Genomic DNA, 26,827 nt, shown 5'->3' with positions numbered 1-26,827 from the left:
GTGGTGTTTTCCAAGCGTAATTAATTTAATTCATACACATCAGCAGTACCTGCATTTCCACACATGTAGTGGCGAAGGGAGAAGTGGGCAGAGGACGGGGCAAGGGTCACTTTGTGCAGCTCTTCGCAGGGGACTTTGACTTTTGCCAGGACGGCGAGAAGACACCGGCGGGCAGGGGCGCGGCGACCGGCAGCCCCCACGGCACCGGGGCTGGGCCCAGCACCCTCCTCCTGGTACCAGGCTGGGTGGGGGCACTGCGGGGAAAGGGCTGCCCGGGGGGGCTGCACCGTGTGTGGCGGGGTGCAGGCGGTGCCATGGGCACGGATGGACCTGTGCGAGGGGAGCAGGGGGGAGTGGGGCACGGCGGGGCTCTGCAGGAGGGGATCCAGCTCCCTCGGGAGCCGGTGGCAGCCAGGACGGTGCCGTCACCGGGAGCTGGGGCCGGGCCAGGTGTCAGCTCCCCCCGGCAGCTGCACACTCGCTCTGCCCCGATGCACGGCGTCGCCCCATGAAGGAGGGCAGGGAGCGCTGGCCAGCCCAGCATCATCCTGTGGTGGAGAGCGGCGCAGTGCAACGGGCATCATCAGCAGCAAGCGACGGCAGAAGCTGATTTTCCCCTGCAAGCAGCAGGGCAGGACGGGTGCAGGAGAGGGGCACCCACCCTGGATTCAGCCACCAGTGCTAAGTCCCGTCTTGTCCTAGAGAGCATGCCAAGCACTGTCCCGGTTTAGGGCTCCGGATGGAGCACAGACAGGGACCCTGTGGAGGGCAGGGGTGGCCGCTGACCCCCAGCAGCACCCGGGATCAGCCCTAAAACCCCGTGGCTTCAGAGGTGCCGCAGGGTTTGCACGGTCCCACGTGCCACAGGGCTCTGGCGCAGCCACTTCCCCTTCTCTGGTGCCATGGGCGGGCTCAGCAAACACGGGGCTCCTCTGCTTGTGCCTGGGGTGGCAGAGCAAGGCATGGGCAGAGATTTCACGTCCTGGCCGCGGCTCACCTCTCCTGGCTGCCTGCTCCGCCACCACATCTGTGGGCTCCGCACTGGGGCCTCCGTGCTGCCCGGGCTGGGGTCTCTGCCTCTCTGCAGCCGGGTGCAGCCCCCGCCTCGGTCCCTCCTCCAGGCCGGAGCTGCCGCTGCTGCTCCTTGGGAAGCAGTTTGCACCCGTGAGCTTTGCGTTTTATTTTATTTTTATTTCGCCTGATTTCTGTGCTACTCGGGGCTCTCCGCAGTGCCGGGACGAGCCTCTGCCGCCTCCTCTTCGAGCCCCTCTCCCCAGCACGGTGGGCAGCACGCGGCGCCGCGGCTCCTTCCCCGCAGAGCACAGGAGGCGAGATCTGGCTCTGCTCTGATGCTCGTGGCCGTCATTCCCTGGGCGAGAAGCACACAGAGGTGTTACCTGCGCTGCAGCAGCACCAGCCTGGGTGGGGGGGACAGGGGTGCGTGGGGAGCATGCAGCGGTGGTCCCCTGCCCTGGGGAAACCTCCCCGCTCCTCCTCCTCGCCCTGGCCCAGGGGTTTAACCTGTGGCCCTGGGGTGCGCCAGGCTGCAGCACTGGGTGGACAGACGGGGAGGAAGCCCCACAGAGAATACCACCATTTCCAGGGCCGGCCGCAGCGCTTGGCTCCTCCTGAAGCCCTGGGGGGCAACAGGCGTCCGGCAGGCACAGATCAGCCTGCGAGCGCCTGATGCAGGGCACCGGAGGCAGCCAGGGCTGGCGGGAGCAGCCTCGTGATGGTCAGGGGAGGAACTCCAACAGGAGGAGCGCAGCAGGCGCCCAGGGGTGCCCACACGGAGCCGGGGCTGATCACACCCGTCACGCCGGGCTCTGTGCCCCACACGGGCACACCGGCGGTTTCCCACACTGACGGATGTGCACGCGCCTCGAAGCCCTGGTGAGGCCACTAAGGGCTCCGAGGCCCCCAGGCAGCACCTCCAGGTGCACTCCCGCAGTGCCCGGGGGGCTGCAGGATGGGGAGAACCCTGTGGGGCAGGAGAGCGGTGCAGGCAGCGGTGGGTGGGGGTCCCGGTGCGCGGGGGCTCACGTGAGGGCGTTCTCTGCCCCGTGGCTCCGCTGGTGCGCGGTGAGGTTGACCTTCTGGGCGAAGGTCTTGCCACACTGGGCGCAGGAGAAGGGGGTCTCGCCCGTGTGGGTGCGCTGGTGGATCTTCAGGGAGCCCTTCTGGCTGAAGCTCTTGCCGCAGTCGGGGCAGGCAAAGGGCCGCTCGCCGGTGTGGGTGCGCTGGTGCGTGGCCAGGCTGCTCCGGCAGCTGAAGCCCTTCCCGCACCGGGCGCAGGCGAAGGGGCCGCTCGCTGCCCCGGGGCCGCCGGCCTCCTCATGCGGCTCGGGCCGCGGCGAGCGACTGCTGGCGGCGGCGGCTGCGCCGGGCTGGTCCTCGGTGGCCGCACCGGGCCGGTCCTCGGCGTGGGTGCGCTGGTGGTTGAGGAGGAAGCGCTGCTCACGGAAGCGCTTCCCACAGCGCCCGCAGGAGAAGGGCTTCTCGCCGCTGTGGATGCGCTGGTGGGTGAGCAGGTTCTGCTTGAGGCTGAAGCTCTTCTGGCAGACGCCGCACTGGTAGGGGCGCTCCCCGGTGTGGATGCGCTGGTGGATGATGAGGTTGTGCTTGAGGCTGAAGGCCTTGCCGCACTCGGCGCAGATGAAGGCGCGCTCCCCGGCGTGGTGCTTCTGGTGCCGGGCGAGGCTGGGCTGCTGGCCGAAGCATTCCCCGCACAGGATGCACTTGAACTCCTTCCCGGCCTCCTCCTCCTCCGCCTGGCTGTGGATCACCAGCGCCTTCTCGTCCCCGAAGCCCTCCTCGCCGCCGGGGAAGGCGAAGGGGTTCTCGCCCGTGGGCGAGGCCAGGTCCGTCATGGGCGCGCGCTGCCCGGCTCACGGCGCCCGCATCGCGGCCCTGGGGGGCACAGAGAGGGGCGGCTGCGGCTCCCAGCGCCACGCCGGGGGTGCCGCCGCCCCCCCGGACCCCCGGGACCCCCGAACACCGCCCGGTGCGGGGGAACCCGAGGGCGGAAGGGGCCGGGGCCGGGCGCCCTCGTGGCGGAGATGGGGGGGGGGGGGGTTGGCGCCCGCCTCCCCCGCTCCCCCCCGGGGCTGCGGGGCCCAGCCCGCGAGCCCCGGCGGCTCCGCGGCCACGCCTGGCCCTGGGGGGCCCGGAACCGTGCGGGGGGTGGGGGGGGAGCTCCGTGCTCGGCGGGGGGGGGTCCCGCGGCATCCCCCCGGCGGGCGGCCCCGGGCTGGGGCCGGGCTGCGCCGCATTGCGCCTCGCTGCCGCACCGCACCGCCCCCCCCCCGGGCCGGGCCGAGCCGTGCCGGACCCCCCGGACCCCCCACACCCCCCCAGCGGGGCCGCCCCGATCCCCCCCCCCCACCCCCTCCCCGCTCCGGTGCCCGCCCCGCCGCCGACCTGCCCGGCCCGGTTCCGCCGCTCCCCGCCGCCGCCGCCGCCGCCGCCGCCCGGCTCTTTGTGGCCCGCTGGCTCCTCCTGCCCGCCTGACGCGCAGGCACCGCCGCCGCTCCTGCCCCGGCCCGCCCGGCCCGGCCCGGCCCTGCCCCGGCCCGCTCCGCCGCCCGCGCTCCCGCAGCCCCGCGGCCGGGGCGGGGTGGCCCGGGGGGGGGGGGGAGGGGGCTCGGCCCGGTGTCCCCCCCCTTCCCCCCCGAGGGCAGGGTCCCCTCCGGGCCGGGGCTGCGGCGGGGAGCGGCCGGGGCCCCCCGGGGAACAAAGGGGCTCGCACGGCGCGGCCCGAACAGAGGGGCCGGGGGCGGCCCCGAGCTGCCGGGGGGCCGTGGTGCGGGGCACCGGGGCACCGGAGGCCGCGTGGCCCCGCGGTGGAGCCCGCGCGGTGCTGAACACGGGGCAGGGGCAGCCCGAGACCCCCGGGACCCCGCTCGCACCCCCGGGGCTGCATGGAGCCGAACCGGAGCCCCCCGGACCCCGTTGAGCCCCCCGGGGCTGCATGGAGCTGAAGGGGGCACCCCCGGTCCCTGTTCACCCCCCCGGGGCTGCATGGAGCCGAACTGGACCCCCCCAGGTTCACGCTCATCCCCCCGGGGCTGCATGGAGCTGAACCGGGCCCCCCCAGCGGTTCTGGAAGCTGCACCGGTGGTGCCAAACCGGGGGTCTTGGCGCTGGCCCCGCCAGAGGTGCCCCTCGGTGCCCGGGTGCAGGAGGCCGGGAGCAAAGCGTTGGCACGAGGCGAGGCCGGAGGAAGCCCAGGGACCGCGTGGAAGGGCCCGGCTCTGCGGGACCAGTGGGGACATGAGGACACGGAAGCCCCGCAGCAGCCGAGGTGGCGAAGGCACCGTGTGCCAGCCATGCACGGGGACGAGGAGCGGCCACCCCGGCCCCTCGGTGGGGAGCACGAAGGGCAGAGGGGTGAAGGGAGCCCCGACCCCAGTGGGGGAAGCCCCTCTCTGCCAGCCGTGCCCAACGGCACGCTGCTCGGGGTCCCGGGACAGCGGCACGGCCCCAGGACCGGCACTGGGGCACGGCTGGGAGCAGGCCCCGGGCGCAGGCTGCAGCTTGCTGGAGCTGCGCACGCCGCGCTCGGCAGCGCCGGCGGTTGGGTTGGGGCACCCGCTGCAGATTCCTGCGGAGCCGTTGCCCAGACCTGCCTCGCCGGGGCCGGGCCACGCGGCAGTGGCCTCGTTGCACGCCTGCGCGCCCGGAGCAGCTGCTGACGCCTACGGATGGCGTCACAGGGGCAGGGACGGGCGGGACGAGCCCTTACGCCGTCGGTGTCCACATGTGGCCACGGCCGCTGCTCCGTAGCGCTGATAGGAAGCACGTTCAGCTCCGCGGGAAGGGCAGGGGCAGCCAGGGCTGGTGCCGGGCAGGCTCGTGGGGGTGCCGGGCAGAGCCGGGCCCTCCCGCACCGCCAGCACATGCTGCCCTGCGTGTTAGCACCCCCGGGACATCGGGGCGTGACGGGGAACGTGCTCCATGGGGCGAGGGCAGCCTGGGGCCGGTGACTCTGGGGTGAAGGATTCCTCCCACCGAGGCGTTTGCCGGGAGCTGGAGGGGCCGGGCGTTATCGCTACCAGCCTGGTGCGGCGCCGTGGGGGAGGCCAGGGTGAGAAACAAAGTCGTGTTTTTGCAGCAGAAGGTGGTTTGGCAGTGGAAAATTCCACTAAGCTCGCGTATCCAAACGTGATCGTGCGGCACAGCAGTGGGGAGTACGTTAAGCAGATAAGGGGAAGGTCCCAACATAAGGAGGACAGCTCAGAAAAACAGGATGAGCAGTGCGAGACCAGTAAAAACAAGAATCGCGGGCCCTCTGGTCACAAGAGAAGAAGGAAAAAAGGAAAAGGAGAAATTAATGGCTGGTCAAATAAAATTGTACCTGTATGGTATAGAAGGGCGTCGAGTAGGTTGTGAACCTGCAGTGCTCAGCCAGTGAGGAAACGGGAGAAATCAGGTGTCGGGAAATAGGGGATATAGGGTTGTGATACACTTGTACTGTGCGCTCCTGCTTGCAGGACGCCCGCCTTTGCAACCGTGAATAAAACAGCTTCACAGAAGGTCCTGCCTGAGAAAACTGAGATTTTTCTCACACCAGGCCCCGCGCCGCCAGCTGTGCTGCACCCGCACCCTCCCCGAGCCTCGGCTGTGGTTGCAGTTTGTGGCTGCATCGCCCTAAGGCCCTGAGGGTGTTTTCAACCCCCAACCACTTCTTTCCCTGGGTAAGCGAAAGCCCAAGAGCATCGGCCGTCCCCGGGATGCGGCGGTGAGGGGCAGCAGCTCAGCTCCCGGTGGGCACCAGCAGGGCACCCACTTCGTGCTGGGATCCCATCCCAGCATTACCAGTAAGGGGGGGAACTGAGCCGTCAGCCAGTGGCCACGGGAAGGGCAGCAAAGGCCCTCGGGATCTCGTTGGGCTGCGCTGGCGGGGGCGGCGTGGATGTGAAGGTGCTGGGAGAGGCGCAGAGCCAGGGCCTGCGCCGAAGGCGCTGTTCGCAGAGCCAGGGCCTGCGTGGATTTGAAACCTGCAGCAATCGAAGGAGCGGAGGGGTTGTCAGAACCGGCTGGTCAGCGGGAAACGAGCCCACGAATGCAACGAAGCGCGAGGCAGCGAAGGGCAGGGAGCAGCCCCCCCCCCCTGCCCCGGCCCAGCTGCTGGGAAGAATCCTCCTGGCTTTAACAGGCACGGCAAGCCCGCGGCCCCACCGGCGCTGCCGACAGCCCCCAGCGTTTCCCCTTTTTCGCTGCTGAGGCTTTTGCCGAGAGAGGCAGAACCCAGGGAGTCCGCTGCAGGCGGCTCCGCCACCAGCACGACTCCAAGTTCAACTGCAACAGCCCACGAGGAGCAGAGCACGTGCAGGGACGGTACGACGGGCGCTGCGGCCGCTTTCTCCCACACGCTGGGGGCAGCGCGGCTGCCCCAGGACCCCAGCTCTGCCCCGCAGCCCCTCAGCAAGGCCTCGGTGCCCCAGGCTCTGCCTCAGCACCACGGGGCCGACGGTTTGGCAGGGAAGGAGGCACGTGGCCGGGGAGCAGCTCTCGCCCCGAGGATCAGGAACAGCTCGAGGCTGGGTCAGAAATCCAAGTGCCTGCCCCCGGCCCCCCCTGCGGCGCAGACCACGGTACCACACCGACGCTCCCCGGGAAGGAGGAGGAGGAGGAGGCCGGAACCTGCTGTGAGAAAGCTTTTATTTTAAATAACCTCAAAAAAATAGAATTGCAAGGACCTGAAATGTTGCTGGAGCGTGATGCTAGGCGGAAGGGAGAGGGCGGCGTGTCTGCCGGAGGGGAGAGGGCAGAGCCGAGCACTGCGGGCTGGACGCCCACCCCCTGCCCGGGGACAGCTCGGGTGCCAGGGACCCCGCGCCCGGCAGCTGCCACCCCTCGCACGGCCCCGCCACCGCCGCCCGGATGCGTTGTTAGCTAAGAGTGCCTTAACGAGGCTGCAGCTCCGGCAGGGACCGTACCGGTGTCCCCTCGGCGTGACAGCGAGCTGGCACAGCCGCGGCTGGCCCGGCTCCATGGGGCAGGATCTGCCCAAACCCTACGGGGCAGAGGGGCCGAGGGCCGCGTGGATAGGGCACCGCCTGCTCCGGGGGGGCTGCCCGGGGCCGTGTCCAGGCGGTTTGAACACCTCTGGGGATGGAGACCCCACCGCCGCCCTGCGCCGCCTGCGCCGGCACTCGGGCACTGCGTGGCGAGAGGCGTTTCCTGACGCCGCAGGCCCGGGATGCACCCCCCAAAAGGCAGGGGAGGAGCGCCCCAGGAGAGCGCGGCGCCGCGCCAGGCGCTGGTAACAGCATCCAATGTTTTCAGCGAAGGTCTTTGCCAAACCATTGTAGCAAGGAGGCTCTGCAGCCGAGCAAAGCAAGATAGGGTTCTACTGCCATAGCTGGGGCTGAGGGCTACGCGGCTCGTGGCGCGTGAGGGGGAGCAGCGGACGGGCGGCTCCCCTCGGGCGCGGCGGGCGAGATTCGTTTCCCCTTTCATGCGAAGCGCGCTTCCAAGCGGGAGCAGCTTTCAGGCCAGCGGTTCCCATCCCTAAAGCTCTGCCCCCGCGGCCCTGCCCCGGCCAAGCAGCTCCCCCGCTTCCAGCCCGGGAGCGCGAGCACAGGCGCGGGGCAGCGCCGGGCAGGCTGCAGCCACCGCTCCCCGGCGCTCCCGGGTTATCTATGCAGAATTAGGTGAGTACCAGAAAGAGGTGCTAGTCAGAAAGGTTATCCACAGAGCAAGTACAGAAGCAGAAGCTACATTCCCCGACCCACCCCCCCCATATTCACCCTGTAATACTCCTCCAGGCTCAGAGGAGATGCTTAATCTTATCTGCGGTCCGTTGCGGATGCGGCGGTGAGGCACGGCCCGCGGCGGCCACCAGCGCCTGGCTGCGCTGACGCTTTCCCCACCGCCAGCTCCTCCGCTCCAGCCGTGAAGCCGCAGGCTCGGGACCGAGCCCCGCCGCCCAGGGACCTCAGCGCGGGGTCCCCGCGAGGCTGGAAGAGAGCCGGTACCGCATTTTCGGCGGCTCGCTCGCCTCCCCGCGAAGCTGCTCCTCCTCTGCCCACACCGGCGGACAGCCGACAGCGGGTCTCGGCTCCCCGTCCCAAAAACATCCCGCAGAAGGACACCCAGTCCGAAGAGACGGACGGAGGGCTCTGGCAGAAGCTCTCGGCCCACCGAGGCCTCTCTCTGCCCCACGCCGGGGTCTGCACATCACGGGACGGCAGCCCCCAGCGGAGCCTGGAGCCAGGGCCCAGCAGATGCGCCTCTGCCCGGCCTCCTGCTCGGCGGAGGCGACTTTTGAGCCGGGGCGCGGGATCCTCAGCTCCTCCCCGCTCCTCGCCGTCCAACTCTTCGCAGGCAGCTGCCAGCAGAAGCCAGCACCGCAGACCCGCAGTCCCGGTAGCGCCTCCTGCTCCTCAGCTCCACCCGCTTTACAAATTTGGTATGTTCACAAGACAGAAAACGCGCACGCAGCGTCCGAGTCCAGCACTGCTTCGTGACCAGTTCGGTGCATCCCACGCCACCTCCGGGGTGCTCCGCTCCGCAAGAGCGTCCTGTTCCCGTGAGCCACCACAATCCTCCCGAGCCCCCGCCACGTCCCGGGAGCCCCCCCCCAGGTTCTGACTCGCAGCTTCCCCTGCGTCAGGCCCTTACAGGCTCCGCACCGTCCCCGTTTGGTCAGCAGTCGGCTCCCGGCGTGAGCTACCCCCTGTCCAGGTTCGGTGTCCGTAGTGCAAGAGCGACGAGGCCCGGTCCCTCGCTCGGACGGGTTCATGGCAGCCCGCGCGGGCGCGTTACAAGCAGCTCGGGCACGGCGAGGTTTTCTCTTCGCCGTGCGCTCTCTCAGGCACTCTCAGCACTCGCTTGTCCTCGAAGCTTCTGCCGCAGCCGCCGTACTTGCACCAGATCTCGGCGCGGCAGTCGTGCTGGGGCTTCAGGAGCAGCTGCCTCTGGCTCACGCAGTCGGCGCAGCAGCACTGGGGCTGCAGAGTCGGCTTCCCGGCCAGGCCTTCCCCGCCCTCGGCGCACTTACAGGGGCACTGCCCCGCGGGCGCTTCCTGCGGGTGGTGCGAGCCGGACACCAGGTGCTGGTCTTCCTGCATCAGCTGCAGAAGGATGTCTGCTGCCCCGGACGGGCTCTCCGCTCTGTTCGGGGGCTGCGCTCCCGGCCGGAGCTCTTCCCGAGGCAGCGATCCCTGCGCGGCCCCCCGGGAGCAGGGGGACAGCAGCACGCCGGGCGGCGCGGAGCCCTTCCCCAGGGGAGCGCCGGCGTCGGGCTCGTCCCGGTGCGCGGGGCAGGCGCCCTCGCAGCAGGAGGGCGGCACGCCCCCGGTGTGCGTCCTGCGGTGCCGCAGGAGGTGCGCCTTCTGGCTGAAGCCCTTGCCGCACTCGGCGCAGTGGAAGGGGCGCTCCCCGGTGTGGGTCCGCTGGTGAACGGCCAGGTTCACCTTCTGACGGAAGCGCTTCCCGCACTCGGCGCAGGCGTGCGGCCGCTCGCCGGCGTGGCCCTGCCGGTGCAGCTGCAGCTCCCCGTGCTCCTCGAAGGACTCCCCGCAGAGCGAGCAGGGGTAGGGGCTGCCGGGGTGCGCCTGCAGGCTGGGCGGCGTCTGGCCCGGGCCCGGCTCGCTCTGGGGCTGCTCCACGACGTGCACGCGCTGGTGGACCCTGAGGGAGAGCTTGCTCTTGAAGCGCTTGGGGCACTCGAGGCAGGTGAAGGGCTGCCTGCCGGAGTGGGTCTTCTGGTGGGCGATGAGGTTGGGCTTCTGGGCGAAGCGCTTGCCGCACTGGGTGCAGGCGAAGGGGCGCTCGCCGGTGTGCGTGCGGTAGTGCGTCACCAGGTTCCCCTTCTGGTTGAAGCGGCGGCCGCAGACGCCGCAGGTGAAGGGGCGCTCGCCGGTGTGGATGCGCTGGTGCGTCACCAGGTTGGTCTTCAGGCTGAAGCGCTTCCCGCAGACGTCGCAGCGGTAGGGCCCGCGGCCCCTGTGGTTCTGGCGGTGCTTCACCAGCCGCTCGTACTGGACAAAGCTCCTCCCGCACTCGGGGCACAGCCAGGCTCTCCCGTCCAAATCCTTCTCCTGGGGAGACTTGGCGGACAGCTCGTCTCCGGAGCTCTTATCGTGCTCGGGGCACTGGAAGGCCTTCTGCCCGACGTGGGTCTTCTGGTGGGCCACCAGGGAGAGCCACAGGCCGAAGCTGTTGCCGCACTGGTTGCAGATGAAGGGCTTCTCGGCCCCGGGGGTGGGCGGCGCGGGGGCTGCGCCTTCCCCGAGGACGGGCTGCACCCCCAGGTGCCCCAGGAGGTGCGGGCCGGGGCTGAAGCCCGCGGCGCAGCCGGCCGGAGCCTCCGCCCCAGGGCCGTGCTGCGGGCGGAGCAGAGCCACCTTCGGGCAAAACCCTTCCCCGCACTGCACGCAGGGGAAGGCCTGCTCCCCCAGCGGGGCCTGCTGGTGGGGCAGGAGCTGCTCCTTCGGGGGGAAGCCCTTCTCCGTGCACGAGTACAGCTCTTGGTTTTCGGGGATCTTCTGAACAGGCAGCGGCGGCATCGGGCTGAAGGCGGCCTCCTGCTCCGGGCCGCCGGGCTGCAGCAGCGTGGGGGCGGCCCCGAAGGGCAGGGCGGGAGCCGGACCCCGGCCCGGGCACCTCCGCTGGCGCGGGGCGTGCGTCTTCTGGTGGGCTTTGAGGGACACCTTGTCCTTGAAGCACTTCTGGCACTGCCCGCAGGGGTAGGGCCGGACGTCGGTGTGGGTGCTCTGGTGCGTCACCAGGTTGGTTTTCTGGGTGAAGCGCTTGCCGCACTGGGTGCAGGCGAAGGGGCGCTCGCCGGTGTGCACGCGGTAGTGCGTCACCAGGTTGGTCTTCTGGTTGAAGCTCCGGCCGCAGAGGAAGCAGGTGAAGGGGCGCTCGCCGGTGTGGATGCGCCGGTGGGTGATGAGGTTGGGCTTCTGGCGGAAGCTCTTCCCGCACTCGGGGCAGACGAAGGGGGTGTCGTCCTGGTAGCTCCGCTGCGGGGCGCGCAGCTTCGGCTTGCCGGAGGCGCCGTCCTCCTGCTCGCCCCCGGCCAGCGCCTTCTCGTTGGCGGCGTGGATGCGCTGGTGGGCCAGGAGGTTGGCCTTCTGGCTGAAGCTCTTGCCGCACTGCGTGCAGGGGAAGGGGCGCTCCCCCGTGTGCACGCGGCGGTGGGTCAGCAGGTTGGGCCGCTGGCTGAAGCTCTTGCCGCAGTCCCCGCACCTGTAGGGCTTCTCCCCGGTGTGGATCCTCTCGTGCGTGATGAGGCTCTGCTTCTGGCGGAAGCCCTTCCCGCACTGGGCGCAGCGGAAGGGGCCGCTGCCGAGCTGGGGGGCCCAGCAGGCCACCCGGGACGGGAGCGGGCTGAGGCTGGCGGCGCCGTCCCGCTCCGCGCCCGCCCGTTCGGGCGCGCGCTGCCCGCCATGGAACCAGCGGCCGGAACCGCCGGCGCCCGCCGGGTACAGCTCCAGCGAGCCCGCGGCGACCCCGGGCTTCTCGTCGGGCTGCTCCACTTTGCTCGGTCGCCCGGGCTCAACTAGATTCCAAAAAGATTCAAGACATCGATTTCAGAGACCTTGGCCGCAGTTTATAGCGCCCTAATTACCCGGGGGGGGGGGGGCGGGGGGGGACAGAGAACCCTTCCAGAACCCGTTCCACCCGTGGCTTGCTGGGAGCCGCCAGCGGCTACGGCAAAAACTTCCCAAAACGGCCCAAAACGGCTGCCGACAGCCCCGCAGGGCCAACGTCCCCTGCCAAGGCCAGTCGCCAACCGCTGCGAAGCCCCCGCGGGGACACGGGGAGCACCTACCTGCACACGGGCTCACGAGGATCTTGCTGTCCTCCTGCATTTGCTGGCCTTCGGGGAACGGCTCCTCCGACTGTTTAATACCGAACAAGCCACCGGGCTTGAAAAATCTGTAGCCTGGTTGAAGGGATAAGAGCTGGTCACCATGAACTGTCACACTGCAAAACATGCATTCGGCATACGCATCATTATGCTGGAGACGCCTGCGTTAATTCACAAATAAGCTAAAATTAACCGAGCCTCGGGGCATTGCTTTCATCTATTTTAAGCTGCCGCTGCCTGAAGTGTAATTAAAGATAAAAAGAAACCCAAGCTCCAGCCTCCCTCCTCCTGGCAACGCGCGCTCCAGCGGAAGGTGAGCGAGAACACCGTTCCCGGGAAAACGACGTTCCCTCGGAGCCTCGCAAACTCACCCCGGCGTCCTCAGATCCCGCCTGGCGCTTCCACGATAGGATTTCAAAGGGCACCGCAAGAATGCAACCAGCGCGGCCCCAACCGCCCAGACAGCAGGAAAAGTCTCCACCTGCACCAGCGCCGCGCCCGCAAGGCGGGCGGGGGGTTTCCTCCCCACACCCCCCACCCCCGTGCCACATCTGCGCGGGTTTAGGAACGGATCCTGCCCCCCTGCCCGCACCCCAGGGGACGCGGGAGCCCCCCCGCCGGCCGCCCCGGGCCCTCACCTGTGCAGGGGTCGGAGGGGATCTCCGCGCCCGCGGAACCCAGCTCATGGCCGGCCCTGGGCACCTCGTTCAGCCGGGGGTAAGGGAGCAGGTTCAGGACGTGGGCAGGCTGCTCCGGGAGAGAGGGGGAGGCGTTTCAGCAGCCGGCCGCGGCCGCTTGGCTTTGCTTTTTGCCTCTTCTTTTTGTTTTCTCCTGGCGGGAGGCGCGCGGCAGCGCTGCCCCCCGGGGGGCCCGGGCGCTGGGAGGTGTCGCAGCGCTCCCGTGCCCTCTCCCACTCGCCCCCCACCCCCCGCCCCAATCCCTTTCAGCCTCCCCCCTGCCTCAGGGCCACCCAGCCAGGGCCGGGACCGAAGGGGGGAGGTCGCTGCGAGAGCCCCGAGCAGGCTCCTCCCGGGAAGCCCGGCGCCCCTTCCGCCCCCCCCGGGGCTCCCCTCGTCCTCCCCCGGAGCTCCCCGGTGGCTCGGCAGGAGCACCGGGAGAACAGATGGCGCCAGGCGGCGCCCCGAGGGCTGTCACAACTTCCAGAAGTGCCAGCTCCAAAGGGAAAGTCTCGCGCGGAGCCGGCAGGGCCTCCGGGGGCGAGAGCAGTTCTGGGCGACCGGAGGCGGAGGAAAGCACCGGGGGAGCTCCCGGCCCCCCGGGGAGGCCGCCACGACAAGGCGGCGGCGGCACAAAAGGCAACCCCAGGCTCCCCCCCCCCCGCCCCGCGCCGCGCTCGGCCCCCGGGGCACGGCCGATCCCTCGGGGGAAGGAGCGCGAGCCGCCGCCCCCCCCCCCCCCATACCTGGGGAGCCCCCCCGGCGGACATGGTGCCCCTCGGGGCCGTTGGGCGCGGGGCGGCGGCGGCCGTGTCCTCTCCCTCCGCCTTCCACGGCAGGCTCGGATCTTCCCCAACTTCCTCCAAATGGCTGCTGCGGGGCCCTGCGGGAGCGGAGGAGAGCGGAGGAGTGAGCGCGGCGGCGGCAACGGGAGAGCACGGGCGGCGGCAGGAGCGGCACGGCGGGCGCCCGGACCTTCCTCCTCCTCCTCCTCCGAGTTATCCGAGGGGGAAGGAAGGAGCCAGCCCCGGGGTCTGGCCCGAGTTCAGAGCCTCTGTTTACAGGAAAGCCTCCCCGCGGCCCGCGCGCGGAGCGCTGCCGGGAGTTGTAGTCCTGCGCCGGGGCCGTGCGGGGAGTGGGGGGGGCTGGGGGGGAGCCGCAGCTGCAACCCCGCGGCTCCGGGCAAAACCCAGCCGGGGGCTGCGGGGTCCCGGCACCACAGGGGGTCCCCGAGCCGGCCCCAGTGTGCCTGCGGCCCTGAGCGCGTACCGGGGGAGGTGGGGGATGGCCGGCGGGCGAGAGCAGCCCCCGCTTGGGGCCGCAGCTCTCGGGGGGGCCTCTCCTGCCCCTGCCACAGCACGAGCGGGGCACGGTCCCTCGGGGGGGGGACACGATGGCCGCAGCGCCCCAGCAGGGCCCCCTCTCCGTATATATCCCTCGCTCCTTCCCTCCCGCTCCGTCTTTAGGGACGCCAGGGCTCGGACTCGCCCCGGCCAGCACCGGGCCGGGACGTTCACGTCTCCAGGGAGCTCCGCAGCACCTCAGGAGGCACCGGCGGCGTCCCCTGGGCACCGGGGGGGGGGGAAGGACAGGTCCCGCAGAGCCCAAACGCTGCCCTGCGCTTCCTGGGCCTCGCGGCCCCCACTGCTGCAGGGGGCCCCCGACGGGCAACTTGCCCCCGGTGGGCAACGCGGGGCGAGAAATCGGTGCCCCCGGCGGATCCGGTACGGAAACGGCACGCCGAGAGCTGGCGAGGGCAGCTGCGGAGGGGTGCGAGGCGGGGGTGACACGGGGGTGCCCCCGCCGCAGACGGTGTCACGGCAGCGCCCGGCTCCTCGGGGACCTTCCCCTGCTCCCCAGGAGGGACGGGGACGCTTTGAGGAGCCCCCGGCCGCCAGCGGCGTTGTTTTCGGGGCTCCGCCGCCCGGAGCAGTGGCAGCAGCGCGGGAGGCACGGGCGGGGGCCTGGCCTGGTATCGGGACACCGGGTGGCCTGCCGTTAGTCACCGGTATCGCAATACTGAGCGCCCACCGTTAGCTGCCGGTATCGGGACAGTGGGTGACCCGCCGTTAGCCGCCGGTATCACGACACCGAGGGATTCACCGTCAGGCACCGGTATCGTGATGCTGAGGGAGCCACCGTTAGCCACCGGTATCACGACGCTGGGTGACTCACCGTTAGGCACCGGTATCACGATACCGAGGGACCCACCGCCAGCCACCGGTGTTGCAACCCTGGGTGACTCGCTGTCAGCTACCAGTATCGCGACACCGAGGGATTCACCGTTCGCCACCCGTACCGTGACACTGAGCACCCACCGTCGGTCGCCGTTATCACGACACCGAGCACCCACCGTTAGCCGCTGGTATCACGATCCTGAGGGACCCGCTGTTAGGCGCCGGTATCGTGATACTGAGGGACCCACGGTTACTCGCTGGTACCGCGATACTGAGCGCCCGCCATTAGCCACCGGTATCGTGAGACCAAAGACCCACTGCTAGCCACCGGTATCGCAACACCGAGGAATTCACCGTCAGGCGCCGGTATCGTGATACTGAGGGACCCACCGTTAGCCAGCAGTATCGTGATACTGGCTGACTCACCGTTAGCCACCGGTATCGCAACACCGAGGGATTCACCGTTAGCCACCGGTATTGCGACAGCGAGGGTCTCACCGTTGGCCACCGGTATCGCGATACTGAGGGACCCACCGCTAGCCACCGGTATCGCGATACTGAGCACCCGCTGTTAGCCACCGGTACCGTGACACTGAGGCCCCACCGCCAGTCACTGTTATCGCGACACCGAGCCCCCACCGTTAGCCCCCGGTATCGCGACACCGGGTGACTCACCGTTAGCCCCCGGTATCGTTATCGCGACACCGAGCTCCCCCCCCCCCGCCCCAGGCGGTGCCGGCAGCCCCGGGACCCCCCCCCCCGGACACATCCCCGGGGGCGGCTGAGGGCCGGGACCAGGCCGGGGGGGGCCCCGTGGGCTCCGCTCCCGGCAGCCGCAGGCCCGGGGGCTCCCGCCGGGGGCAGGCCGCGGCCCGGGGCGGGCGGGGACGGCGGTGGCTCCGCGTTGGGGGGGGCCCGTGGCCGCCTCCCTGCCCGCCCCCGCCCCCCCCCCCCCGGTCCCTCCGCCGCCGCCGCCCCCCTCCCCCAGCCCCGGGGCCGCCTCCCCGGGGGACTCACGGCCGCCGGCGTCCCGCGGCGCGGTGACGTCGCCGCGGCGCGGTGACGTCGCCGCGACGGTGACGTCAGCGCGGCGGCGACGCCGGCAGAGGCGCGCGCCCAGCGGCGGGGCCTGGATGTGAGGGGGGACGGGGGGGAGGAGCGGGGAGGCGGCCGCTGCCGGCGCGGGGGCTGCTGGGAGTTGTAGTTCCCGCCCGCCGCATCGCCATAGCGCTTCCGGGTCACCGCGTGACCCGTGGCGGCACCCCCTAGGGGCGTGCCGGAAGCAGCGCGCGGCACCATAGAGCGCTCAGCGCGCGGCTAGAGCGGCGCCACCATAGAGTTGCCCGACGTGGGCTAGAGCGCCACCTCCCGTCCCCCTGAGTCCTCCCCCGTTCCCCCCCCCAGGCGGGGCCGGGCCGGGCGGTACCGAGGGCGCTGTGCCCCTGCCCCTGCCCCAGCCGCGGCCTCTACCCCGGTGCCTGCAGCCTGCACGGGGGCCGTGCGGGGGCGGCGACACCGGGGAGCCCGGGAGCGGCGGCAGCGGGGCGGCCCCGGGGCTCCTCGGGGCTCCCCGGGGCGGGGGGCGGTGGCTCCCGGTCAGGCGGGACGGTCCCGTGCCCCCAGCCCGTGAGGGCCAGGCGGGGCGGCGACCCCCAGTACCCCCCTCGTTACCCCCCGGTACCTTTCTGGTACCCCCCGGTACCCCCCGTTACACCCCCGGTACCCCCAGTACCCCCCAGGACCCCTTGGGTACCCCCCGTTACCCCCACGGTACCCCCCGGGTAGCCCCCGTTACCCCCTCATTACCCCCCCGGTGCCCCCCTGATACCCCCCGTTACCCCCCCGTTACCCCCCAGTACCCCCTAGGTACCCCCCGTTACCCCCTCATTACCCCCCCCGTTACCCCCCGGTGCCCCCTCTCGGGGCAGGCCCCACCCCGCGCCCACCCCCCCCGGCCCCTCCCCGCATCCCCCGGGGCCGTCCCGGGCCCGCTGCCCCCCTCTCGGTCCGAGCCCCCCCCCCCCACACCCCCCCCGGTCCGGGCGCCTCCTCCCCGGGGGCGGAGCGGGGCCGTGCCGGGAGGCAGCGGGACGAGGCGCGGCGGCGGCGATGCGGCGGGTGCTGGCCCTCGCCTTGGGCTTCGTGGCCCTGGCGGCCGCCAGCCAGAGCCCGCTGCAGCGGCGGGTGGTGCGGGACGTGCTCGAGTACTTCCACGGCCGGGGCAGCGTGCTCTTCCTCTTCAGGGAGCACTCCCTCGAGGGGGCCGTCGAGCGGGTGAGTGCCGAGTCCAGCACCGGGACCGGGACCGGTGCCCCTGCCCGTGACCGTGACCGTGCCCCGCGGGGGCTTTGCGGCGAGCAGGGTGGCGCCGGGCACGGAGACGGCCGGGGGTGCACGGTGCCGCGGTCCCCGGGCGGTGCTGGCTGTGCCCGTTGGCACGGGGCAGGGTGCGCTGGCGGCGCTCAGCTACTCATTAACCACAGTGCCCGGAGCAGACCCGGTGGCCTCTGGGGCCTGGCTGTCACCGGGCAGGACGCGGTGTCCCGGCTCAGCTCCATCCCATCCTGGTCCCCCTGGGCAGGACGTGGTGTCCTGGTTCAGCTCCGTCCCGTCCCCGTCCCCCCCGGGCAGGACGCGGTGTCCTGGTTCAGCTCCGTCCCGTCCCCGTCCCCCCGGGCAGGACGCGGTGTCCCGGCTCAGATCCATCCCGTCCCCGTCCCCCCGGGCATGGTGTCCCGGTTTGGCTCCGTCCCGTGCCCCTGGAGCTCTCCCCAGGAGCTGCCCGTGCTCACGGGGTGCTGGGGGCCGTAGGGCCTCTCCCCTCTGAGCCGCTCGCCCCTCGTGGGAGCCTCCTCGCAGGGCCTTGGGTTGATTTGGGGCTGGGTTTGTGCTCAGGGTCGTTGTCCCTCGGACCCCGGGGTGTGCGGAACCCCCCCTGGGGCTGTGCCCGCCGTGACGGCGGTCAGAGGGGGAACCGGGGCAGTGGGACCGGGCGGCACAAACGGTTCGGGTACTGCCTGCTCTGCCTTCCCCGCTGTCCTGAGGCACCGGGGGCATGGCGAGCACCCAGGCGGGTCCTGCCTCTCCTCACCCCAAAATATCCCAGCACTGCCCCAGCGAGCTGCGCGTGCCCCCCCAGTCCCCCCTCGTCCCTCCCTCCCCGCCTCTCACGGGACGTTTCCCTCTCGCACCAGCAAGACTCGTCGGGGACGTTCGTCCAGCTGCGCGTCAACCTCGTGCAGACCAACTGCAGGAAGAGGGCGCAGAGGACGCAGAACTGCAAGGCCGTGGAGAACAGGGTGAGACGGGGGCTGCGCCCCCCTCCGAGCCGGCTCCTGGAACCCGCACCACGTCGCGTGGGGGCAGAGCAGCGTCCCCCTTCTCCCTCCCTCCTGCCCCGGTCCCCGCGTGCCTGTCCCCTCTGCCGGGGCTGCAGGAGGGATGGCAGGGACGGGACGTGGCCGTGCCCGGCGCCAGCCTCTCGCTGCACAGCCACGAGCGTGGGGGAGAGCTGCGGGCCGGCAGGGAGCGGGGTTCAGCTGGGAACGGGGCTGGGGGCGGGCTGGGTGCCGGCACCAGCGCTGACGGCCACGTTGTGTCCCCAGAGGAAGCCGGCCTGCCTGGCTTGCTACAAGTTTGACAACAGCGATGTCCCCAAGGTGCTGGACAAGTACCACAACTGCGGCCCCAGCCACCACCTGGCCGTGAAGGTGAGCTGTCCCCAGGGGGTGTCCCAGGGCTGGCGGGGGGGGCTCTGGCCCTGGCTGCTGCCTGCATCCTTTCGCTCACGTGTCCCGGAGGTGCTCCGGGGGCTGGCTTGTCCCGCGTGCCCCCCCTCTGCGGTGCCAGCCCCCCGCTCTCTGCCCCGCAGGAGATCAAGCAGCGCGACGAGGCCGAGTGCAGGGCCGTGGAGGAGGCCGGCAAGTCGACGGACGTCCTCTACCTCCCCGGCATGTTCGCCTTCTCCAGGGGGATGCCAGCCTAGGTGGCTGCACCCGGCCACGGTGGGTGCCGGGGACGGTCCCCGCGCATCCACGTCCCCCGGGGCGAGCGGCCGCGGGTGCTGGCGGTGCCTGGGACCGGCTCGCCGCCCTGCGTGGCGTGGGGAGGTGCGGGCGGGGGGGCTCCTCCTGCAGCCAGCTCCTCTCAGCACCCCCCTGTCCCCTCTCTCCAGGCCAGCTGACGCCGCGTCCACCAGCCCGGAAGGATGCTGACATGGGGCCAGCCCGGCCCCCCGAGCTTGCTGCCCCCCCAGCGCTGTGCAATGAAGGGAGGGTCGTCCTGCAGGTGGCCCCCCCACGCCTAGGCAGTGTCCGCATGCACCAGTAAACCCCAGCTCTGCCTCTGGTTGTCTGCTCTCTCGTTCCCGCCCGGGGTTGCTGTGCTCAGGGTGTTGGGATGGACTCGGCTCCACGTCCCTCTTGTGCCCGCTCCCCTCCTGTGGGAGCCCGGGGGGGCTCTGCTGAGGCTGTCACCCCCCGCACACTGCCCCCAGCCCGGGGCACGCTCTGCTCTGTGGTACCCTGGCAGGCTCGGGAGGGATGTGGGATGCGCCGGGACGCAGCAGAAAGCAGCAGAGACCTCGAGGACAGCACGCCTTTACTGCGCAGCCTCCATCGCTCTGTGACACCCCTCCGTCCCTGCCCCCAGCCCCCCCGCCCTGCAGCCCCCGTCCCCACCTCTCAGCACAGCTCCTCCGCCGGGCCGGGGGGGTTGGGGACAGCTCCGAAAGCCGCCAGGTGTGGAAGTGCTCCTCTGCTCCTGCTGCGTCGGCGTGAGGGATGGGGAGCCCAGGTCCCCGTGGAGGCCGTGAGCTTGGGGACCCGCTGGGAGCCTCCCCGGGCTCCGAGGGCACGAAGCACAACGAGGTGGATGAAGCAGCCAGCTCGGCGGCCAGCCCGGGTGCTGCTCCAGAGCGGAGCGGGGCTCAGGCACCGCAGCAGCCCGGAGGCGAGGCCGGCTTCGTGGCTCCTCGGGGACCCCGGCCGGGGGGCGGATGGGGCGGGACGGCGGCATGCGGGGCTCCGGGACCGGCTCTCTCCCCGCTCAGAAGACGTAGGAGCCGGGGTCGCTGCGGACGCTCAGCGCCCGCTCCGCCTGGGCGATGGTGTCGTCGGCGCGCCGGCTCAGCTCCCGGCACTCCTGCAGCGCCTCGCCGAACTGCTTGTACGCCTCCTCTATGACGGAGCTGCGCCGGGGCGGCGGCGGCTCCCAGAAACTCGCCTGCACCCAGGGCTGGGCGGCGCGGGGCGGCGCGGGGCCGGGGCCGTGGCCCAGCGAGCTGTCGAGGTCCCGGCAGAGCTGGAAGAGCTCGCTGCCGCGGCCCGACACCCGCTCGCCGTCGATGGCCTTGAGGCCGGGCAGCGCCTCGGCCAGGGCGGCGCGGTAGGCGGCGGCGGCGGCGCAGACGGGGTTGCTGAGCTGGCCCAGGGCGTCGCGCAGCCGCAGGCTCTCCAGGCGCCGCAGGCCGGCCAGGCAGCGCAGCTGCTGCAGGCTGCTCACCAGGTTGCCCGCCAGGTTGAGGCTCTGGAGGCTCTCGCAGGAGCCCAGCGGCTCCAGGCTGGAGACGCGGTTGCGGGAGAGGTTGAGGACGGCCAGCTGCTTGAGGCCGGCCAGCGGGCCCAGCTGCGAGATGGCGTTGCCGGAGAGGTCCAGCCACTCCAGGTGGGCGCAGTCGCCCAGGCAGCCCAGGTCGGCGATGCCGCGGCCGCGCAGCCGCAGCAGCAGGATGGAGTCCAGCGCGAACTGCCCGGTGCTGGCCTTCAGCAGCTGCGCCGTGATCCGCGCCCCGGCGCCCTCCTCGCCCTTCTCCGCCCGCGCCTCCATCTGCGCCGAGCCCTGCAGGGACGCCGCCGAGGGTCGGCACCGGCACCGACACGGCCCCCCCGGACCCCCCCCGTGGGGCTCGGACCCCCCCGTGGGGCTCGGACCCCCGTGGGATCCCCTCCTCCCCCCCCCCGTGGGTCTCGCCCCCCTCCCCGTGGGGTGCTCGGGGCAGGCGGGGGCTCGCCACCGGGGACCCCCCCCCCCTCCCCAAACACCGGGACCCCCCCGCGCTCACCGAGCGGCGGCTCCCGGCGGCCCCCTCGGCTCCGCCTCCCGTTGCCGTGGCGATGGAGGGGGAGGGGCACCGGGACCGGCACCGGGACCGAAGGGCACCGGGGAGGGGGGGGGGCGGGTCGGGGGGATGGGACGGACGGACAGACGGACGGACAGATGGAGGGGTGGGAGACGGGGATGGGTGGGTGGGTGGGTGGATGGATGGATGGATGGACGGACGGATGGACAGACGGACAGACAGGGCAGAGGGATGGGTGGACGGGCAGACGGACAGACGGCCAGCTGGTGGACAGACGGACGGACAGCCAGCTGGCACCAAGGGCCACGGCTCGGCAGTGGGCTTGTGGTGGGATGGACGGACGTACGGACGGACGGGAGGGAAAGATGAATGGTGGGAGAGGTGGGAGGGGGATGGACAGACAGATGGGTGGACACCTAGATGGACACACGAATAGATGGGTGGATGGACGGATGGACAGACGGGAGGGAAATAAAAATAAATGGCGGGAGAGGTGGTAGGGGGATGGATGGATGGATGGACAGATGGACGGATGGATGGACAGACGGATAGATGGATAGATGAGAAAGGAATGGAGGAAGGGGCAGGAGGGACAGAGGGAGGGATGGAGGGACAGATGGGTGGAGAGATGGATGGGTGGATGGACGGACGGACAGACAGATGGGACAGAGGAGTGAAGGGACAGAGGGACGGACAGACAGATGGGAGGGAGGGATGGGACAGAGGGGAGGACAGACAGACAGTTGGACACACAGATGGGCAGGACAGAGGGGTGGACGGGGTGCTCCAGCCCCCACACCGCTCACTGGCCGGGGCGGCTCCCACGGCTGCCGGGCACCCACGGGGCCACGGCCCTGCCTGCGCCGGGGCTGACGTCCCCGTGCCACCGCCGTGCCCTCACCGGTGTCCCCGCTCACGTCCCCATGCCGCAGCCGTGCCCACAGCCTCGCCGTGACCGCTGCCCCCAGAGACGTCGCCGGTCCCCAGGCACGGCGGCGGCGATGCCGAGCCCCGGCAGCACGGAGCCACTGACTCATGGAATATCCCGAGCTGGAAGGGACCCATAGGGATCATCGAGTCCAACCCCCGGCACCGCACGGGTCTACCCAAAAATTCAGACCTATGACTGAGCACAGCCCAAATGCTTCTTGAACTCTGACAGGCTCGGTGCCGTGACTACGTCCCTGGGGAGCCCCTTCCAGTGCGCGACCGCCTCCGGGTGAAGAACCCCTTCCCGATGTCCAGACCAACTCCCCACCACCCTTCCCTCCGGGGGGCCGCAGCCCCGTCCCGGGGCCGGGTGGTGCCTGGTGGCCACGGGAAGGGCGGCAGCGGCAGGGCCCCGGCCCCCTCCCTTCCGTCGCGGCGGTGCCGGCCCTGCCAGCACCGCGCCGGCCGCCGCAATAACAGGAAGCCGAGCCGGGAACCCCGCGGTCCTGCAGCGGGGAGATAAACCCACACCACCGCCAGCCCCCCCGCTGCTGCAGGGGCTGGGGACGTGCCACCTTGCCTGGTCCCCGCTGTCCCGCTGCCCTCCTGCCACTGCCACCGGCTGCCAGGGACAGCGAGACGGGCTGGGGACGGGGCGACACGCGTGGCACGGCTGAGACGTGGGGTGGGGGCAGCATCCCCAGCGGGGAGCCCAGCGGCACCGCGGCCCCCGGGGGCTGCGCCTTCCCTTGCCAGGGCCAGCAGGAGCCGGACGCTGCCGGCAGGGCACAGCCCGCGTGGCTCGGCCCCGTCCTGCCCTGCCCCACGCCGAGGTTCAATAACGGGCACCTTTTTACGTGTGCCGCTGCACGGCTCCCGCCCGCCTGGGGCCGGCTGCCTGCTCGTGGTTGCGGCCCCAGGCTCGTGTTTTCTCCCTCCTTCCAGGAGCAAACAAGCGCGGATTCAGCTCAGCGCGCCGCAGGACGGGGAAAACAACCCGCAGGCATGCGGCCGGCGCCAGGAGTGCCTGCAGCACCGCTGGCCGGCTGGGAACCCCAGCCCTGCGTGCAGCCGAGGGGCTTTGGGGTGTGGATCGTGGCCCCACGCAGCCCCCGGGCCCTGCCCTGCGGATGCTGCGTCCCACCGGCCCCGTGGTGCCGGCACCCCGCAGCCCCACGCCGTCCCGCTGCGCAGCCTTCGCTCCTGCCCAGCCCCACAACATCCCCAGGGAAACTTGGCAAAGGACGTTTTATTGGCATTTACGAATTGTTCCTGCCACAGGGGAGCCTGCCAGGCCTGGGCAGGGCTGGGAGCAGGGCTCGTGCCCCCCGTGCGGCTGCAGGGAGCTTTTCCACCCGGTGCTGGCCCTGCTGCCTGAGAGCCACCAGCCCTGCCGCAGGCCAGCGCTCCGGTGCTGGAGCCGCCTCGCTGGGCCCTGCCTGGAGAATGGCAGCGAGCCCAGACGCAGCGTCCCGGTGCCGGGGCCAAGAGCATCGCTGGGCCCACCCAGAGCCGTCGGGTGCCCTGCACCGGCCCCCTTGGCAGGAGCACGACAGCTCTGTCCCTGTCCCCACCCCGATGCCACACAGGTCCCCGGAGCTGGGCACTGCGACGGGAGCAGCAGCTGGCGGCACGTCCCACGTCGGAGCAGCCGGTTCCTCCCTTCGACCACGGCGCCGGCGCAGGACATGGAGCACGGCAGCCCCGCGGGCAGGGACTCAGCTCCCGGCGCTCAGGGGCAGAGGGTGGCAGGGGCCGGGGCCACCCAGCCCTGCCGGGGCGCGGGCGCCGCAGCGTGGGTGCGCTCGTGGCGCAGGAGGTGGGTCTTCCGGCTGAAGCTCTTTCCGCACTGGGTGCAGATGTAGGGCCGGTGGCCGGTGTGCACGGCCTGGTGCCGCGCCAGGTTGGTCTTGGAGCTGAAGCGCTTGCCGCACTGCGTGCAGCCGTGGGGCCGGGTGCCGGTGTGCACCGCCTGGTGCCGCGCCAGGTGGGACTTTCGGCTGAAGCCGCGGCCGCACTGCTCGCAGGTGAAGGGGCGCGCGCCGGCGTGCGCCTTGGTGTGCGCGATGAGGTTGGGCCGGGAGCTGAAGCAGCGCCCGCACTGGGGGCAGGCGAAGGGGCGCTCGCCCGTGTGCACCCGCAGGTGCCGCAGCAGGTGCTGGTTGTGGGCGAAGCCGCGGCCGCAGTCGGGGCAGGCGAAGGGGCGCTCGCCCGTGTGCGTGCGCTGGTGGGTGGTCAGGTTGGGCTTGTGGCTGAAGGTCTTCTCGCAGTGGGGGCAGGCGTAGGGCTTCAGCCCCATGTGCCCGCGCAGGTGGGCCGTCAGGTGCCGCTTGTCGCTGAAGCCGCGGCCGCACTCGGCGCAGGCGAAGGGCCGCCCCTCCAGGTGCAGCCGGCGGTGGGACGTCAGGTTCTTCTTCCAGCTGAAGCTCTTCCCGCACTCGGGGCAGGGGAAGGGCTTCTGCTCGGCGGGCGGCAGCGCGGCCCCGTCGGCCGGCTCGGCGTGCAGCTGCTGGTGCCGCAGCAGGTGCTGCTTGTGGGCGAAGCTGCGGCCGCAGCAGGCGCAGGCGTAGGGGCGCTCGCCGGTGTGGGTGCGCTGGTGCCGCACCAGGTGCGTCTTCTTGCGGAAGCGGCGGCCGCACTCGGTGCAGGGGAAGGGCCGCTCGCCCGTGTGCGTCTTCTGGTGGGAGCGGAGGTGGATCTTCTGGCGGAAGCGCCGGCCGCACTGGGCGCAGGGGTAGGGCCGCTCGCCCGTGTGCACCCGCAGGTGCCGGGTCAGGTGCGCCTTCTTGCCGAAGCCCTTCCCGCACTGCGCGCAGGCGAAGGGGCGCGGGGGGGCCGGGGCGCCGCACTGCCCGCACGGCCGGGGCTGTGCCGCGCAGCAGCAGTGCTGGCAGGCGCCGGGGCCGGCCAGGCCCTCGCCCAGCAGCGGCCAGGCGAAGGCGGGCAGCACGCTGTAGCCCAGCTCCGCCGGCTCCCCGGGGCTGGGCGGCTCCGGCTTGCAGGCGCCCGCGGCGGGTGGGGAGGCGCTGCCCGGGAGCTGCCCCGCCAGCAGGGCCTCGGCGCTGAGGCCGGCCGGCCACTCCTCGTCCTCGTCCTCCACCTTCACCTTCCGCACCAGCCAGTCCTCTGCGGGGCACAGAGCGGGGCCGTGGGGACGCGATCGGCGCGCCCCGTGTTACGGACGGGCGGCACCGCCACGGGAACCCAGCGCCCGTCACCGCGTGCCCCCAGCGCGCCCGCACCGTGCCGACCGGCGGTTTGCCACGAGCTGGAGATGCCGGCACGGGAACCTCACCTGAGCAGCCGAGCTCCAGGCTGCCATGCCCCTGCACGGCCCCCGCGTCCCCGCCGCCCGGCTGCTCCTCGCCATCGCCCTCAGGCAGCACCTCCGCCTTGGGGACCAGCAGCCTTGCTGGGAGGACAAAGCGCGGTAAAGCTGGGGTTCCCTCCAGACCCAGGGACGGGCAAGAGCCCCCCCAGGGCCTTGGCACCAACCTGATCCGGCACAGCCCGGTGCCTCCGTCTCCTCCGCCGGTGCCTGGGTGTGCGGCTCCTCCGCTTGCTCCGTGTGCGGCACCGGCTCCGGTTTGGTGATGGGGACGCCTGCAGGGGACGGCGCCAGGATGAACCGGGGAGGCCCTGGGTCCCAGTCCCGGCTCCTGGCTTCCCACCAGGCCCCGCACCAAAACCCAGCCGCGGCGGTGCTGGGGGCCGGCACCTCCGCCCGGCCGGGCCCCCGAGCTCGTGGCTCCACGGCGGGCACGGGAGCAAACCCGGAGCCTCCGGAGCGGGCGTCGGTGCCGCCGCCTTACCCAGGGCGAGCAGGGCGTCGAAGCTCTCCCTCATGGCGCCGTCCTGCCGCGGCCGCTCCGCGTCGGCACTCGGGTGGGCTCAGCCCCTGCGAGGGGCGATGGGGAAACCGCGGCCCTGCTCAACGGAGGGGGGCAGCCGGTGCCCCCCGCCCTCACCCCCAGCCCCCCACGGGGACACGGCACCAGCACAGCCACCCCATCCCGGGCACCCCGAGGGGCTCGCACCCTCCCAATTGCCCCTGTGCCCCCCCCCCAACCCCCAGCCCCCCCCAGCCCTGCCCTGTCCCCCCCATTGCCCCAAGTCCCCCCATGTCCCCCCCATGCCCCCCACCGCCCCTGTGCCCCCCCAGCCCTGCCCTGTCCCCCCCATTGCCCCATGTCCCCCCACGTCCCCCCCGTGCCCCCCCCGACCCCCAGCCCCCCCCAGCCCTGCCCTGTCCCCCCCATTGCCCCATGTCCCCCCATGTCCCCCCCGTGCCCCCCACCGCCCCAGTGCCTCCCCCAGCCCTGCCCTGTCCCCCCCATTGCCCCAAGTCCCCCCATGTCCCCCCCGTGCCCCCCACTGCCCCCGTGCCCCCCGACCCCCAGCCCCCCCCAGCCCTGCCCTGTCCCCCCCATTGCCCCACGTCCCCCCACACCCCCCCCGTGCCCCCCCGACCCCCAGCCCCCCCCAGCCCTGCCCTGTCCCCCCCATTGCCCCAAGTCCCCCCATGTCCCCCCCGTGCCCCCCACCGCCCCCTGCGTTCCCCCACCCCACCGTCCCCAGCCCCCCGACCCCCATCCGCCCCCCCATAACCCCCCCCCGGCCCCGCACCCAGCCCCCGGGGTCGCGCCTCCCCCCCCCCCCCCCCCCCCCCCCCCCCAACCCCCACCCCCCGGGGCTCGCCGCTGAGCGGGGCCCGGTGCCGGTGCCGTTCCCGGTGCCGGTCCCGGTGCGGCCCCCGCCGCGCCCCTCGCCGTGGCCTCGGGGCCGGGCCCCCTCCGCCGCCCCTACCTGCGCCGCCGCCGCCGCCGGGCCCAGCCCCGGCCCCGCCGCCCGCCCGCCCGCCCGCGGTGGCCGCCGGTCCCCCCGCCCCGCCGGGCCCCCCGCAGCCGCCGCCGCCCGGAGGGACCGGGACGGAGCCGGGAGCGCGCCCGGGACCCCGCCGCCCCCCGCCGCTCCCCGCCGCCGCCGCCCGGCCCCGGCCCCCGGGGCACCGGCACAGGCGGGCAGCGGGACTACAGCTCCCAGCAGCCCGCCGGCCGCGCGGCGCCGCCCCGAGCCGAGCCGAGCCGAGCCGAGCCGAGCCGAGCCGAGCCGAGCCGAGCCGAGCCGAGCCGAGCCG

General features: G+C 72.2%; 4 protein-coding genes across 6 annotated transcripts; 1 reads left to right on the top strand and 3 right to left on the bottom strand.

The window, feature by feature from the left end:
• Nucleotides 1-6: 6 nt before the first annotated feature.
• LOC308190274 (uncharacterized protein) lies at nt 7-3,577 on the bottom strand. Its single transcript, XM_080581382.1, has 3 exons — nt 3,421-3,577; nt 2,044-2,910; nt 7-1,369 (listed from the first exon to the last, which is right to left on the bottom strand). The coding sequence occupies exons 2-3, from the start codon at nt 2,868-2,870 to the stop codon at nt 1,363-1,365; spliced, it is 834 nt and encodes a 277-aa protein (XP_080437508.1). The 5' UTR covers nt 2,871-2,910; nt 3,421-3,577; the 3' UTR covers nt 7-1,362.
• Nucleotides 3,578-6,646: 3,069 nt separating this feature from the next.
• ZNF467 (zinc finger protein 467) lies at nt 6,647-25,739 on the bottom strand. Its single transcript, XM_080579486.1, has 9 exons — nt 25,503-25,739; nt 25,186-25,293; nt 24,986-25,102; nt 23,441-24,816; nt 15,357-15,810; nt 13,251-13,387; nt 12,466-12,574; nt 11,789-11,902; nt 6,647-11,515 (listed from the first exon to the last, which is right to left on the bottom strand). The coding sequence occupies exons 1-9, from the start codon at nt 25,534-25,536 to the stop codon at nt 8,769-8,771; spliced, it is 5,196 nt and encodes a 1,731-aa protein (XP_080435612.1). The 5' UTR covers nt 25,537-25,739; the 3' UTR covers nt 6,647-8,768.
• On the top strand, nt 16,733-19,026 carry RARRES2 (retinoic acid receptor responder 2). The gene is made up of 5 exons (XM_080581394.1): nt 16,733-16,955; nt 17,876-17,980; nt 18,287-18,391; nt 18,553-18,685; nt 18,856-19,026. Exons 1-4 carry the CDS (start codon nt 16,791-16,793, stop codon nt 18,664-18,666), a joined length of 489 nt encoding a protein of 162 aa, XP_080437520.1. The 5' UTR covers nt 16,733-16,790; the 3' UTR covers nt 18,667-18,685; nt 18,856-19,026.
• LRRC61 (leucine rich repeat containing 61) lies at nt 19,264-23,424 on the bottom strand. Of its 3 annotated transcripts, none has more exons than XM_080581385.1 (2): nt 21,662-23,424; nt 19,264-20,519 (listed from the first exon to the last, which is right to left on the bottom strand). In XM_080581385.1, the coding sequence occupies exon 2, from the start codon at nt 20,505-20,507 to the stop codon at nt 19,728-19,730; it is 780 nt and encodes a 259-aa protein (XP_080437511.1). In that variant the 5' UTR covers nt 20,508-20,519; nt 21,662-23,424; the 3' UTR covers nt 19,264-19,727. The 3 variants fall into 3 exon arrangements, with proteins under 3 accessions (XP_080437511.1, XP_080437510.1, XP_080437512.1); XM_080581384.1 differs by lacking the exon at nt 21,662-23,424 and adding an exon at nt 20,743-20,829; XM_080581386.1 differs by lacking the exon at nt 21,662-23,424 and adding an exon at nt 20,723-20,800 and having other exon boundaries at nt 19,264-20,507.
• Nucleotides 25,740-26,827: the final 1,088 nt, after the last annotated feature.

This window comes from Anser brachyrhynchus (genome assembly GCF_964034855.1).
Source record: "Anser brachyrhynchus genome assembly, chromosome: 2".
In the NCBI taxonomy this organism is placed as follows: Eukaryota; Metazoa; Chordata; class Aves; order Anseriformes; family Anatidae; genus Anser; species Anser brachyrhynchus.
Note: the sequence above shows the minus strand (reverse complement) of the source record. Positions and strands in the feature narration are given on the sequence as shown.